Here is a 13,178-nt window from a genome sequence, read left to right as displayed (position 1 = left end):
CTGAAGAACAGATGGAGTAGTCTACCTACTCTTAATTTTCACAATTAAAAAAGAAATAATCTTGAATGGAAAGAAAACCACCCATGTTTCGAAATCAATACACACACTGTTAGTAACATATTAGCATTAAGTGGCACCCCTTAAGCGAAACATCATGCATGGCAACAAAGTTCTAAAATACCATACAATATACCCTTGTCATTCTTCAGCACTGGCTGCTTCACAGGAGCTACTGGTGGTTTGGGAGGAGCGATGTCCACCACAACAGGCTGGAAGACTGTCTCCTCAGCAGGAATCTCTGGAGGAATTAGGGGTGGCATTTCTTCCTCTTCAGCAGATGGTGCGGATGGGGGAGGGGCAGTTTTAGAAGCAAGGGGTTGGGAAAGAGAAGCAAGAGGGACAGAGGACACAGGTTCCAAGGATGGCAAAGCAGGAGGAGGGGTTAACGCTTTAGCAGGACTTTGTGTAGTTAGCTCTGGAGTAGGCTGCATAGCTGGGGTCGGAGGGGAAACACTCTCAGCTTTACTAGCTAGAAGAGGAGAAGAAAACAGGTTAGAAGCAGCAGAGAATGAAAGGTCTGTAGACAGGATCAAATCACTGTTGAAAACAGGTGCAGCAGAAGCAGGCATAAGTAGGGAAGTGGTGCAAATCATGAGCAGCGAGTTAGATTGAGGAGTGTCTTCGTTAATAGATATAGGTGACACATCATCAGGCAGTGATACATCAGAGTCAACATGCTTTGGCTCAAAAACGATATTCCTGGCAACAGATGTGTCATGCTCAGTCATATTCTTATCTAAGAGTGAGGATTGCAGGTTTGGTTCAAAGGCATGTGCGTTAACAACCTTGTGATCTAACATAGAAGCTGATTCACTGACTAGAGCCTGAGGATTTGCATCTATATTATATTTCATAATATCTTTATCTACAGAGTTCTCAGCACATGTCTCCTCTTCACCTGGAACCATTGCTTTGGAGTCCTCACCATGTGGTTCCTCTTCAGCAGGAACAGTTGTTTCAGAGTCCTCAGAACAAGGCACATCTTCAGCTGGAACAGTGGCTGTGGAGTCCTCGGCCCGTGGCTTCTCTTCAACTGAAACAATGGCTTCAGAATAGTGGGTTGGTGGCTCCAGTTTACCAGAAACAGTGGCTTCATGGTCATCGGCTGGTGCCACCTCTCTAGCAGGAGTGGCGGCTTCAGAATAGTCAGTCATAACTGTAGATCCATGATCATCAGCACGTGCCTCCTCTTCGACTTGGTCAGTAACATCAGCAGCATCGGTGGGAGTCTCCTCTTTAGTTGGCCTTACGGCTTCAGATTCAGTAGCAGGTGCCTCCGCTTTGGTTGGAATTATGGCTTCAGATTCAGTAGCAGGTGCCGCCTCTGCATTTGGCAATCTGGCTTCAGTAGCAAGTGCCTCTTCTGCAGTTGCAATTACTGCTTCGGATTCAGTAGCAGGTGTCTCCTCTGCAGTTGGTATTACTGCTTCAGATTCAGTAGCAGGTGCATCCACTTTGGTTGGCATTCCAGTTTCAGTAGCAGGTCCATCTGCAGTTGGAATTACTGCTTCAGATTCAATAGCAGATGCCTCTGCGGTTGGCATCACTGCTTCAATAACAGGTGCCTCCTCTGCAGTTAGCATCACTGCTTCAAATGCAGTAGAAGGCACCACCTCTGTGGTTGGCATCACAGCTTCAGTAGCAGGTGCCTCCTCTGATGCTAGTTTCACCGCTTCAGTTTTAGGAGCGGGTGCCTCTTCTATGGTTAGCATCACTGATTTAGATTCAGTAGCTGATGACACTACAGGTTCAGATTTAGCAGTGAGTGCCTCCTCTGTGGTTGAAATCAAGGTTTCAGATACAGTTGTACGTAACTCCACTGTGGTTGGCACCATAGGTTCAGATTCAGCAGCGGGTGCCTCCACTGCAGTTGTCATCACGGCTTCAGATTCAGTAGAGGGCTCCTCTTCAGCAGTGAGCACTGCTACTGCTTCAGATTCTGTTGTGGGTGTCTTCTCAGTTAGCATCTCTGCTGCAGACTCAGTAGCAAGTGCCTCCTCTTCAGTTGGCATCACAGCTTCAGTAATAGGTGCCTCTTCAGTTGACATTAAGATGTCAAATTCAGTAGTGGGTGTCTCATCTGTCATTACAGTTTTACATTCAGTAGCAGATGACTCCTCAGTTTTCATTGTGGTTTCAGAGGCAGCAGGTGGCCTCTGTTCAGGAGGTACCATTGCACCAGAGTCCGCAAGTGCCACCACTTCAGCTGGGACCATGGTTTCAGAGTCCGCATGTGGAACTTTTTCAGCTGGCACTGTGGCTTCAGAGTCTGCAAGTTCTATCTCTTCAGTGTGGACTGTAGCAGCAGCAACCACCGATTGCTCTTTTTCTAAAATGAAGACAACACAGGTCGTAGAATGTGCATTCTCTGCAGCAGTTGGTCCTATGGCACCAGAGACTGCAATAGGTACCTCAGTCTCTTCAGATGGCATCATGGCAGAGTCTGCAATCTTTACATCTTTGTTTAGAACCATAGCAAAAGAATCAACATTTGGCCAATCTACACCAGAAGGTATCTCTTCAGGTGGATTTTTGCCTTCTAAATCAGGTGCAGAAATGTCCTGCTCCTTTTGTACTTTTGTTTTAGAATCATCGTCTGACTCGGTCATCTTTTCTTCAACTAGTGCTTGCACTTCCAACTCTGGACTAGCTTCCTTAATCTGCTCAGCTGGCTCTTTAGTGTCAGATTCAGCAGAAAGTACTTCTGTCTCAATTTTGGCTGCAATTTCCATAACAGGACTGGATTTTAGAATTTCCTCACATAAAGAATCAACTTTGAAAACTTTGTCAACAGCCAACTTGGCTTCAGTGTTGGTCTTAGGCTCGGCAATCTTTGTAGAGCCTTTTGCAAACAGTTTCACATCCAAAGGTGTCCAGCATTCATCTTTGAGAACCTTTATCTCAGAGGACTTCACACATTTGTCTACAAGCTTTTTCTCTTCCGGCTGGACAAAAGCACCTGCCATAAGAAAAGGCATTTCACTGTCTTCCAAGTGAACATCTGTAGTCAGCTGTGCTGAGGCTTTCATAAGCGTCTTACTTCCAGAGTTTTCTGCTAACGCCTCTTTTTGCAGCTCACCAGTTTGAGGATGTACTTTAAACTTGGATTTAAGCGTATTTCCAGGACAAGCCTTTGTGTAGGCTTTCAGCACAGGAGATACAGAATCAGATGTATCAACAGCCAGAAAGGACAGGGCTATGTCAGGAGTAGAACTGGATGCATCAGTAACATCAGGGTCACTGTTTGGAGTAGTCAACTTCTCAGTGAAGAAGTCCCCCTTTACACCTTCCATAGCAACAGCACTGGAATGTGGAACTTCAACTGAAGCAGAGTCTGCGCCACAATTTTCTAAATAGTTAATTGCTTCTGTGGCATCAAGACTGGTTGCTAAAACATCACGTTCCTGACACTGAGCTGAATCTCCCATATTAAGGTGTTGCAAGCCATCAATTATGTCAGTTAGCGGGACTTCGGACTCGGATGCTTGAGGAATAACTACATTTTCTTTAGAAGCTGCTAGGAGAGCATCTACCATACAGAAATCTTCACAGCCCTCACTGGCGGGGTTAGAAGCAAGCAATGCAGGACTTTCCACCTCAGGAGTCTTATCTATAGCACTAGAATCTACAGCATCAGCTTTAAAAACCAGTGAAAGGATAAGCAAGGTAAACAAAACAACAAATCCACAACAAAGAAAAAAAAGGGAAGGAAAAGTTATTTGGATCCATGCAAAATATGACAAAAAAAGGACTTCACAAATTCCTTATAATTTTTTTTAATATGTTAGGGTTATATTCTGACCAAAAAAAGTTTAACGAGATTCAAACAAAACTAGTGTTTCAAAGGAAAAGAAAAGAAACCTTCAGGCATCCATTACATTCTAATACATTTTGTGAACATGGAACACGAGTGGACAATTGTTCCCTACAGGGATCAGGACTTGATTGAGTGCTACAGCCTCATAACATGTCCTGTTGCTATGAAGGAGAGACAATAGCGCTGTGCATGACAGAGCAACTTCCAGCAGGAGGGGTAGGGAGGAGAACAATGGGCTTGGGGATCAGTCATGCTTTGCTGTTGCTTAAAGGTGCCCATACACTCGTCAGATTGGCAGCAGATAGATAAGAAATGCATCTGATGATCTATCTGATGCGTTTTTAGAACATTTTTTACCAGGATAGAATTCCAATAGATTTCAGTTTGAAATCTATTGAAATTCGATCTGATGGCATTTTTTTGCCATCAGATTTCCATTAAGGCCAATGCAAACTGATAAGCAATCTCATCAGATCGACCTAAATTTTCCACCCTGCCAGTTCGATGGAAATCCATCGCAATCGATCGAAACCGGCCATCGGTCGATTGGCGAACCGATTTGCAAACTATCGATCGATCGGGATCGATCGGTCGGCCAGAAAATCGGCTGAGTGTATGGGCCCCTTAAGTTCCAGTGTGCCTGATCTTTGTGAGGTGTTTAAGGACACTTGTACAAGTTAGATTCTCAGCCTAGACACTACTGAACAGCATCCACCATGCGAAGGTCATCTAGCATGTAGTTAAGACTTGTCTAGCAAGCATTGAGATTGAGAAAACAGATAGATTTTTAGTTTACACCGAAAACCCTACTTTGAAACGAAGTTTGCCACCACTACATGTAAGATCAGTGCTAATATACTTGCCCACCTCGTCAATATTTGTTACCAATAAATAACCTGTGAGATGGATCATATTGTGGAACCCAAGACTTTAAATGTGCAATTTACAATTAAGAACTGAGAACTTATCCTCCCTTGTAAGTTTCCTATCAATCTTTATTATACAATATCTTTCAATTATTAGCAATAGGAACAAAAAAAAAAACACTTCTAAAGATATAGACATGAAAGGTTACCCTATAGTTAATGATGGCTACCTATTGCAAGTAAACTTACTTGCTACGGTTGAAAATGTTCTATACAGAACATAAGAATATTGTAAGGCAAAAAGGCCCCAAAACAACATCCCAGCTACAAAGTGTTTTCAAGACATCACAAAACAAGCGAAGGAGAAACCTATGTGACTACATATAATACTAATGCACTCTGGTTTAATCAGTGACTGAGCATGCAGTAATTTACATAATATCAATGCATACTACTATATTATACTAGAGCACAAAGGTCAACCAGCACCCAATAATCCACATTAGTATTTCACTATCTATACAACATGCAACATGAAGTGTTTCACAATTATTTTACATTTCACACAGCACAATAAACAGCCAAGTGTGAAAACATCTACAGCGCAACGCACTGGAGAGAAATGTGTTATTAGTAAAAAAACAAACAAAAAACAAAAAAGAAGCTGCTAAACAACCAGGATACCTGAAGTCTGCACATCAGAAACAGGGGTCTTGGTTTCTGCAAGAGCAATAACAAAATAAATCTGGATAAAAATTAATGCTTTCTAGAATTCAAGAGAAAAAAAAACAAACAAAAAAAACAAACAAAAAAACCTATAAATGTGAAGATTAATTTCAGTCACAGGAACGAGAGTCTTTCGGTGGGGACAGGATGAACACAAGCAATGCTAATGTTTTCTGTAGATCCTGACATTTTTGTTTTTTAAAAACACCATCTAAAGCTACGTATACACAGTGAATTAAAGTAGTCGGTTATAGCAGATGAATGATACATTGTTCAGATATAGTTTAAATAAAGTATGCTGAGCAAATGGTTACAAATGCCCGATCAGCGATTATGCTCAGGCATCAACCTGATGGATCCATTCGGCAGACAATCAATTGTTAAGAACAGTGTTCAGAGATATTATACTTTGAATTGATACTCAAGTTAGTCCTTCATATTTCATAAAAGTGGTGAGGTCAAGATTGTATCATGGGGCACCTTTTCACAATAAAAACAAAACAAAAAACTTGATTCATTAATTCTCTCGGTTCTACGACTATGGGTGCAACATCTGGATGTCTTTCTAAAATAAGCTGTTCTATTTATAAATACTGAACAGACATCCTGTATGATGGCCATTTAGGAATAAGACAGCGGTGACACTTGCAAACCCCTAGGATATAGTCTGAGTCAGCCCCTACCCCACTTCTCTCTGCAGTCCAAAAAATTTCTGGAACACATTGCATCCCGCAGCACTGCAATCACCTGCCTCACATAGCTCCAGTCACTTGCTTTACTGCTCCATTATCAACGAATGTAAGGCATGTCTGTTTGCATTACTAGTTTAGTTCTGCAATAAATCTTGTGGATTTTAAATGCACTACACTGAAAAACAAATCCATGCAGTTTGCCTCTGGTGTCAAGCAACATGCATCAGTAGTTTGATTCTCCTTTGAAGCGAAACAAGCATCACTTAAGGTGCCAAAACATCTAGCGATGTATGGGCAGATCAAGAGAGATCTCTGATCGATCCAGCATAAAATCTCTCTGGAATTGGCCTTGTGACTTAAGCTGGCCATACACTAGGCCGATTCCCCGCCGATCGACAGCAGATTCGACCACTGGGATCGAATCTGCTGTCACATCGTTCACGCTAAATTTCGATCTATTTCATCCCGAAATAGATCGATTCCGTCGATCGCTCAGTGCGGGAAATTACCGTCGATCGCCCGCGGGTAGGGAGCGCAACGCTATCGGCGTTCAAGTGCCCGACGACCGACGCAATAGAGTGGCAAAATATTACCTACTCACCCCGGTCACCGCTTCTCCGTCTCCGGCATGCTTCACTTCTTCCTGCCCGGCAGGAAGTTTAACCAGTAGAGGGCGCTCTACTGTTTAAACTTCCTGCCGGGCAGGAAGAAGTGAAGCATGCTGGACCCGGAGACCAGAGCGGAGAAGACAGCGGAGACCTGGGGACTGGAGTCGCGCCGGCGGAGCAGGTAATGTATGCGGGCGGGCGGGGGGAGCGGCGGCAGCACCACCACCATAGATTGTGAACGGTTTCAGGCTGAAATCGGTTCACAATCTGTTTGCAGTAAAGGCAGCCATACGATCCCTCTCTGATCAGATAGGGATCTATCTGTTGGTCGAATCTGATGGCAAATCGACCAGTGTATGGCTACCTTTAGCATCAGTTGCTCTGCTGGTGTAAAGCGATGGTGCGTGTGACTTCACCCGCGCCACATGCCAGTGGCACATTGGGTGCGAAAGCGGAAGCTCAGCTGCACACTTGGCAGCAGTGGACGGGGTGGGGGAGGTTCAAAACTATCATGTGGCTGGACAGGGGCTGGTGTTTGCATGCAGTTACTGCCGCGCACCCAATACATTTCCCAGCACACAATCAATGCATTCAACCAATTAAAATAAGTCGAATGGTCAACCGGACATGCTTGTTGCGCTGCGGATTTTAAATCAGTTTCGAACTAATGAATCAGGTGGTTGATGGGCCAAAGCAAATAAGTCATCAGCTATATGGCCACTTTTACAGAATAAAGTGTAGATAAAGCTGGCCATACATTATTTAATTATCACTCAAATTAGTTTTTGATCAATATTATGATCGAAAGATAGAGCTGCAATGTTAGTTATAATATCAATGCAATGTAATTACGATGAGTATATCGATTGAAAACTAAAAAATTGATAACTAGTGTATGGCCAGCTGAACGCTAAGATTTATTACTATACAAATCAGCTTTTTATAGCATGTCAGTCATAAAGTAAAAGTTTGTGATGATTTCCGGTGGATTTTCCAGGGTTCTGACACACACACTGACTGCTGGCCAGTGAATGGGCAGCAAGTGCTTCATACACATTCTGACATGTACATAACAAGTAAGGGCAACAAAACCTTGCAGAGACTATACCTGGACTTTTCACAGCTTTGGGAGATTTCTTTGGAGCTGTAGCAAAATAAAAAAAATCAAACCTAACTGTACCATGAGAACAATTGCTGAAGACATACCACTGACACGGTAACAGAGAAACCATAGCACAGCCATGCAATAAATATCAGCAGATTCATATTCAGCAATAGGCTCTGCATCTGTCCCAGCCAGGTGCTGTCTTTGAAGGCAAATAGAAATGGCGATTATTTAGTGCAGCTGCCCACAACGTCTCACTGTGATGTGCGTGCATGCGGTTAGTGCAGGACTACAGGGGTAGAGCTGGGAATCTGAGGCTGACCCTTGTTCAGCAGCCAGTGGCCCAAAACCATGCCTAAAGGACAGTAAGGCCCCTCAGATGAAACACTTCTGTCCTGAAATGGGTTTATTAATTCATAAAGCGCCAACATATTCCGTGGCTCAGTACAGTGTAACTATATAGGTAGAGTACACCAAGCTTTTCCAAGCATGTGGAAGATTCAAATAATCAAAAAGCCTGATGATTTGACTCACGGGAGCCCTGTAGGAGAGTGATAAGTTAAACATGTAAACTATGCTTTCAGAGCATAGACTTATGCATGGCTAGCCCAAACCCTGGAAGGTAAAACAACATGGCTTCCCCAATCAATGGAGAGACACAACTAAGCAGTTTACTTTCATATTTGCAGAACCCATAAAGGACAATGGAAAGTTACATTCTCTTTAACTCAGATTTTGTTTTCAATAAATCATTATTTTTTTAAGTTTGTCTAATGCCTAATATACACATTGACATTTTCTGGCAGATTTCTTGCCAGATCAATACATTTGAGCATGTCCAATCTGATTTTCGATTGATTTTCCATAGAAGTGAATGGAAAATTGATCAGTAATCAGATCGGACATGTTAGAAATAAATCGGTCTGGCAAGAAATCTGCCAGAAAATCTCATTGTGTGTATTAGGCATAATACAGTACAGTAAACACCAAGTTTAAATCTGCAAGTCCAACCAGGATATTCTTTCTGACAGCAGAATCCCCAAACATGCAGCGATCTCTGGGTAAGCAGTGGTGGGCGTTCCCTACATGCATATCCAGATTTGGCAAGACCGTGGAGATAAACAGTTCAGCATACAAGTGCACTGTATGAAAATTCAGTGGAAAGCACAGGCCTGCATAGCTGTTCAAGGGATACAAACTTTATTACTACAAAAAGCAGCACAGTCTGCACGCTTGATGGAGTTTAGCTTCACAATGCAGACTGTATGGGGACTATACCTGCCACTTTAGCTTCACTGGCTGATGTCTTTGGAGCTGTTGCAAAAATAAAATCAAACCAGATTGTAGTGTAAGGATAAGTATTTTCCAGTTATTAAACACTGGCACAGTAACAGAGCACCAAAGCTTAGCCATGCAGTAAATACCTGAAGCTTTGGATTCAGCAATGGGCTCTGCAACCGCTTTGGAAGATGAAGTTGCCGTCTTTTTAGCTAAATAAAACAGAATTTTAAGAACTCTTTACAAGATTGCCCATAGACTATCATATGTTTAAGCCAGAATTATTATATGGACCACATGCAAGTCCACAGATAAGTTAATCAGCCAGTCAGGGACTGATCCTTATAGTTAGGCATCTTGTCTGCATGAAAACACCACCAATATTCATATCTCATACCTCAGCAGGAAGATAAGGCCGGGTGACAGATTCTGACTGATCTTTGGTGCCCTGCATGCAAGTCTAGATTTGCCAGGGCGATGGGGAAATCAGCTCAGCACACAGACAGGGGTCCATATGCAATTCATTTTTTCTCCTTTATTTTCTTCAAGTTGATATTTTCCCACTGTCAATAAAGTGCCTTTTAAAACCCCGGCAAGCACTTCTACTTTTGGAGCCTTTTCAATTATGAAATGCTTTATTTTAAACAGAAGATGAAAAATGATCACCTAGGAGAAGACACAGGAGATAAAGTGAATTGCATATAGGCCCGGGTATGAGCTTCAAGGGATACTGTAGGGGGGTCGGGGGAAAATGAGCTGAACTTACCCGGGGCTTCTAATGGTCCCCTGCAGACATCCTGTGTTGGCGCAGCCACTCACCGATGCTCCGGCCCCGCCTCCGGTTCACTTCTGGAATTTCTGACTTTAAAGTCAGAAAACCACTGCGCCTGCGTTGCCGTGTCCTCGATCCCGCTGATGTCATCAAGAACGCACAGCGCAGGCCCAGTATGGTCTGTGTCTGCGCAGTACACTCCTGGTGACATCAGCAGGAGCGAGGACACGGCAACGCAGGCGCAGTGGTTTTCTGACTTTAAAGTCAGAAATTCCAGAAGTGAACCAGAGGCGGGGCCAGAGCATTGGGGAGTGGCTGCGCCAACACAGGATGTCTGCGGGGGACCATTAGAAGCCCCGGGTAAGTTCAGCTCATTTTCCCCCGACCCCCCTACAGTATCCCTTTAAGTTTTGGTGAGAGGAAGCACAGGCCAGCACTTGCTATATCGTATAATATAGAATTAGTACAAAAACACTTCTATTTTGCAGTAGTGCTAACTAAATTGCTGTAACATTTACAAGTCATTTTTGCAACTGGTGCTGTTAAGCTGAAACAAATCAAGCTGACTATACCTGGCACTTTGGTTTTACTAGCCGATGTCTTTGCAGCTGTAGTAAAATAAAGTTTAACCCGATTGTATCTTGAGGGCTGTTTTCTGACAGCCTATCAGTAATGAGACAGAGTCACGGTAATAGGGCAACACAGCATGGCCATGCAATAAATACCTGCAGCAACAGGCCCTGCAGCTGCCTCAGGAGAAAGAGGTTCTGTCTTTGAAGCTATATAAAAACAGTAGGGATCAAAAATAAGTTATAAGGCATTGGCTGACACAGTAACTACCACAGCAAAGTCACACAATGTGTTCTATAACTGCCTCAGAAGAAAGGGGCACTATGCTGGTTGCTAAAAGTAGCAGGATTCAAAAGAAAAATAAATAAATAAAAGTAACCTGTGAAGAGGAAATAAACCTCCCCATGTAATATCCCTCCGGTCCTTCTCACTCAGCACTGCTGTTACTCTCAGATGAGTGACAGTGCCTTCAGTACTTCCAAACACTTCACTCACAAGTGGGACCCTGACAAAGCTTCCTGCCCCCCCCTGTACCAACTGCCAGACACAATAGGATGCAGCATATACAGTGATGTGAAAAACTATTTGCCCCCTTCCTGATTTCTTATTCTGTTGCATGTTTGTCACACTTAACTGTTTCTGCTCATCAAAAACCGTTAACTATTAGTCAAAGATAACATAATTGAACATAAAATGCAGTTTTAAATGATGGTTTTTATTATTTAGTGAGAAAAAAACTCCAAATCTACATGGCCCTGTGTGAAAAAGTGATTGCCCCCCTTGTTAAAAAATAACTTAACTGTGGTTTATCACACCTGAGTTCAATTTCTGTAGTCACCCCCAGGCCTGAATACTGCCACACCTGTTTCAATCAAGAAATCACTTAAAGCGGAATATAAAGCAGCGTACACACGCCGGACTTTAGGCAACGACGGGTCCGTCGTTGCCCCCCGCTGGGTGGGCGTGCCAGCGACAGTCCGGCGTGTGTACGCTCTGTCGTCAGACTGATACGGCTGTTTCTGAGCGATGAAGACTTTGGAGTGGCCTAGTCAAAGTCCTGACCTGAATCCTATTGAGATGTTGTGGCATGACCTTAAAAAGGCGGTTCATGCTAGAAAACCCTCAAATAAAGCTGAATTCCAACAATTCTGCAAAGATGAGTGGGCTAAACTTCCTCCAGAGCGCTGTAAAAGACTTGTTGCAAGTTATAGCAAACGCTTGATTGCAGTTATTGCTGCTAAGGGTGGCCCAACCAGTTATTAGATTCAGGGGGCAATTTCTTTTTCACACAGGGCCAGGTAGGTTTTGAGTTTTTTTCCTCACTAAATAATAAAAAGCATCATTTAAAACTGCATTTTGTGTTCAATTGTGTTATCTTTAACTAATAGTTAACAGTTTTTGATGAGCAGAAACATTTAAGTGTGACAAACATGCAAAAGAATAAGAAATCAGGAAGGGGGCAAATAGTTTTTCACATCACTGTATATCGAAAGTGCCGGCTTGAAGATTTTCACTGATGAAATAGTGAACATGGCGGAGAAGGCATCTGAAGACAGAGGACCAATAGAGAGTAGAGAGGACTTTCCTGTGGAGGGAGTACAATATTTTCTTCCCACAGTACTAGCTTTAACTACATGCACAGAGTTTTGCTGTAAACAATTGCTGGCACAGTGAGTGCAACAACAACCATGCAACAAATACCTGCAGCTTTAGGAGGTTCAGCAATGAGCTCTGCAACTGCCTCAGATGTAGCGGGTGTTGTCTTTGGAGCTTAAAAGTAGGATTTAAAAATATATATATATATAGATATAAGAAACTTAAATGATCATCTTTAACCACTTGAGGACCTAGGGCTTTCTACCCCTTAAGGACCGGCCACTTTTTTTCCATTCAGACCACTGCAGCTTTCACGGTTTATTGCTCGCTCATACAACCTACCACCTAAATGAATTTTGGCTCCTTTTCTTGTCACTAATAAAGCTTTCTTTTAGTGCTATTTGATTGCTCCTGCGATTTTTACTTTTTATTATATTCAGCAAAAAAGACATGAATTTTGGCAAAAAAATGATTTTTTTAACTTTCTGTGCTGACAGTTTTCAAATAAAGTAAAATTTCTGTATACATGCAGCGCGAAAAATGTGGACAAACATGTTTTTGATACAAAAAAACCCATTCAGTGTATATTTATTGGTTTGGGTAAAAGTTATAGCGTTTACAAACTATGGTGCAAAAAGTGAATTTTCCCATTTTCAAGCATCTCTGACTTTTCTGACCCTCTGTCATGTTTCATGAGGGGCTAGAATTCCAGGATAGTATAAATACCCCCCAAATGACCCCATTTTGGAAAGAAGACATCCCAAAGTATTCACTGAGAGGCATAGTGAGTTCATAGAAGATATTCTTTTTTGTCACAAGTAAGCGGAAAATGACACTTTGTGAAAAAAAAAAAAAAAAAAAAAAGTTTCCATTTCTTCTAACTTGCGACAAAAAAAAATGAAATCTGCCACGGACTCACCATGCTCCTCTCTGAATACCTTGAAGTGTCTACTTTCCAAAATGGGGTCATTTGTGGGGTGTGTTTACTGTCCTGACATTTTGGGGGGTGCTAAATTGTAAGCACCCCTGTAAAGCCTGAAGGTGCTCATTGGACTTTGGACCCCTTAGCGCAGTTAGGGTGCAAAAAA

General features: G+C 42.6%; 1 protein-coding gene across 18 annotated transcripts in view; it reads right to left on the bottom strand.

Annotated features, from left to right (window-relative positions):
* NACA (nascent polypeptide associated complex subunit alpha) overlaps nt 1-13,178 on the bottom strand; it is a 61,688-nt gene that overhangs the window by 15,856 nt on the left and 32,654 nt on the right. For 4 of the 18 annotated variants that reach the window (XM_068267545.1, XM_068267546.1, XM_068267547.1 and 1 more), the window contains 2 exons: nt 5,428-5,463; nt 194-529 (listed from right to left, as the gene is read on the bottom strand). The exons of 4 other annotated variants lie outside the window; for them this stretch is intronic. In XM_068267545.1, the coding sequence (XP_068123646.1) occupies nt 194-529; nt 5,428-5,463 (372 nt within the window). Of the gene's footprint in view, nt 1-193; nt 530-5,427; nt 5,464-7,877; nt 7,914-9,152; nt 9,189-9,298; nt 9,365-10,496; nt 10,533-10,649; nt 10,704-12,195; nt 12,265-13,178 lie in introns of all 18 variants that reach the window. 10 more of the 18 variants (XM_068267549.1, XM_068267551.1, XM_068267553.1 and 7 more) reach the window with 7 other exon arrangements.

Source organism: Hyperolius riggenbachi, chromosome 2 (genome assembly GCF_040937935.1).
Source record: "Hyperolius riggenbachi isolate aHypRig1 chromosome 2, aHypRig1.pri, whole genome shotgun sequence".
NCBI lineage: Eukaryota > Metazoa > Chordata > Amphibia > Anura > Hyperoliidae > Hyperolius > Hyperolius riggenbachi.
Note: the sequence above shows the minus strand (reverse complement) of the source record. Positions and strands in the feature narration are given on the sequence as shown.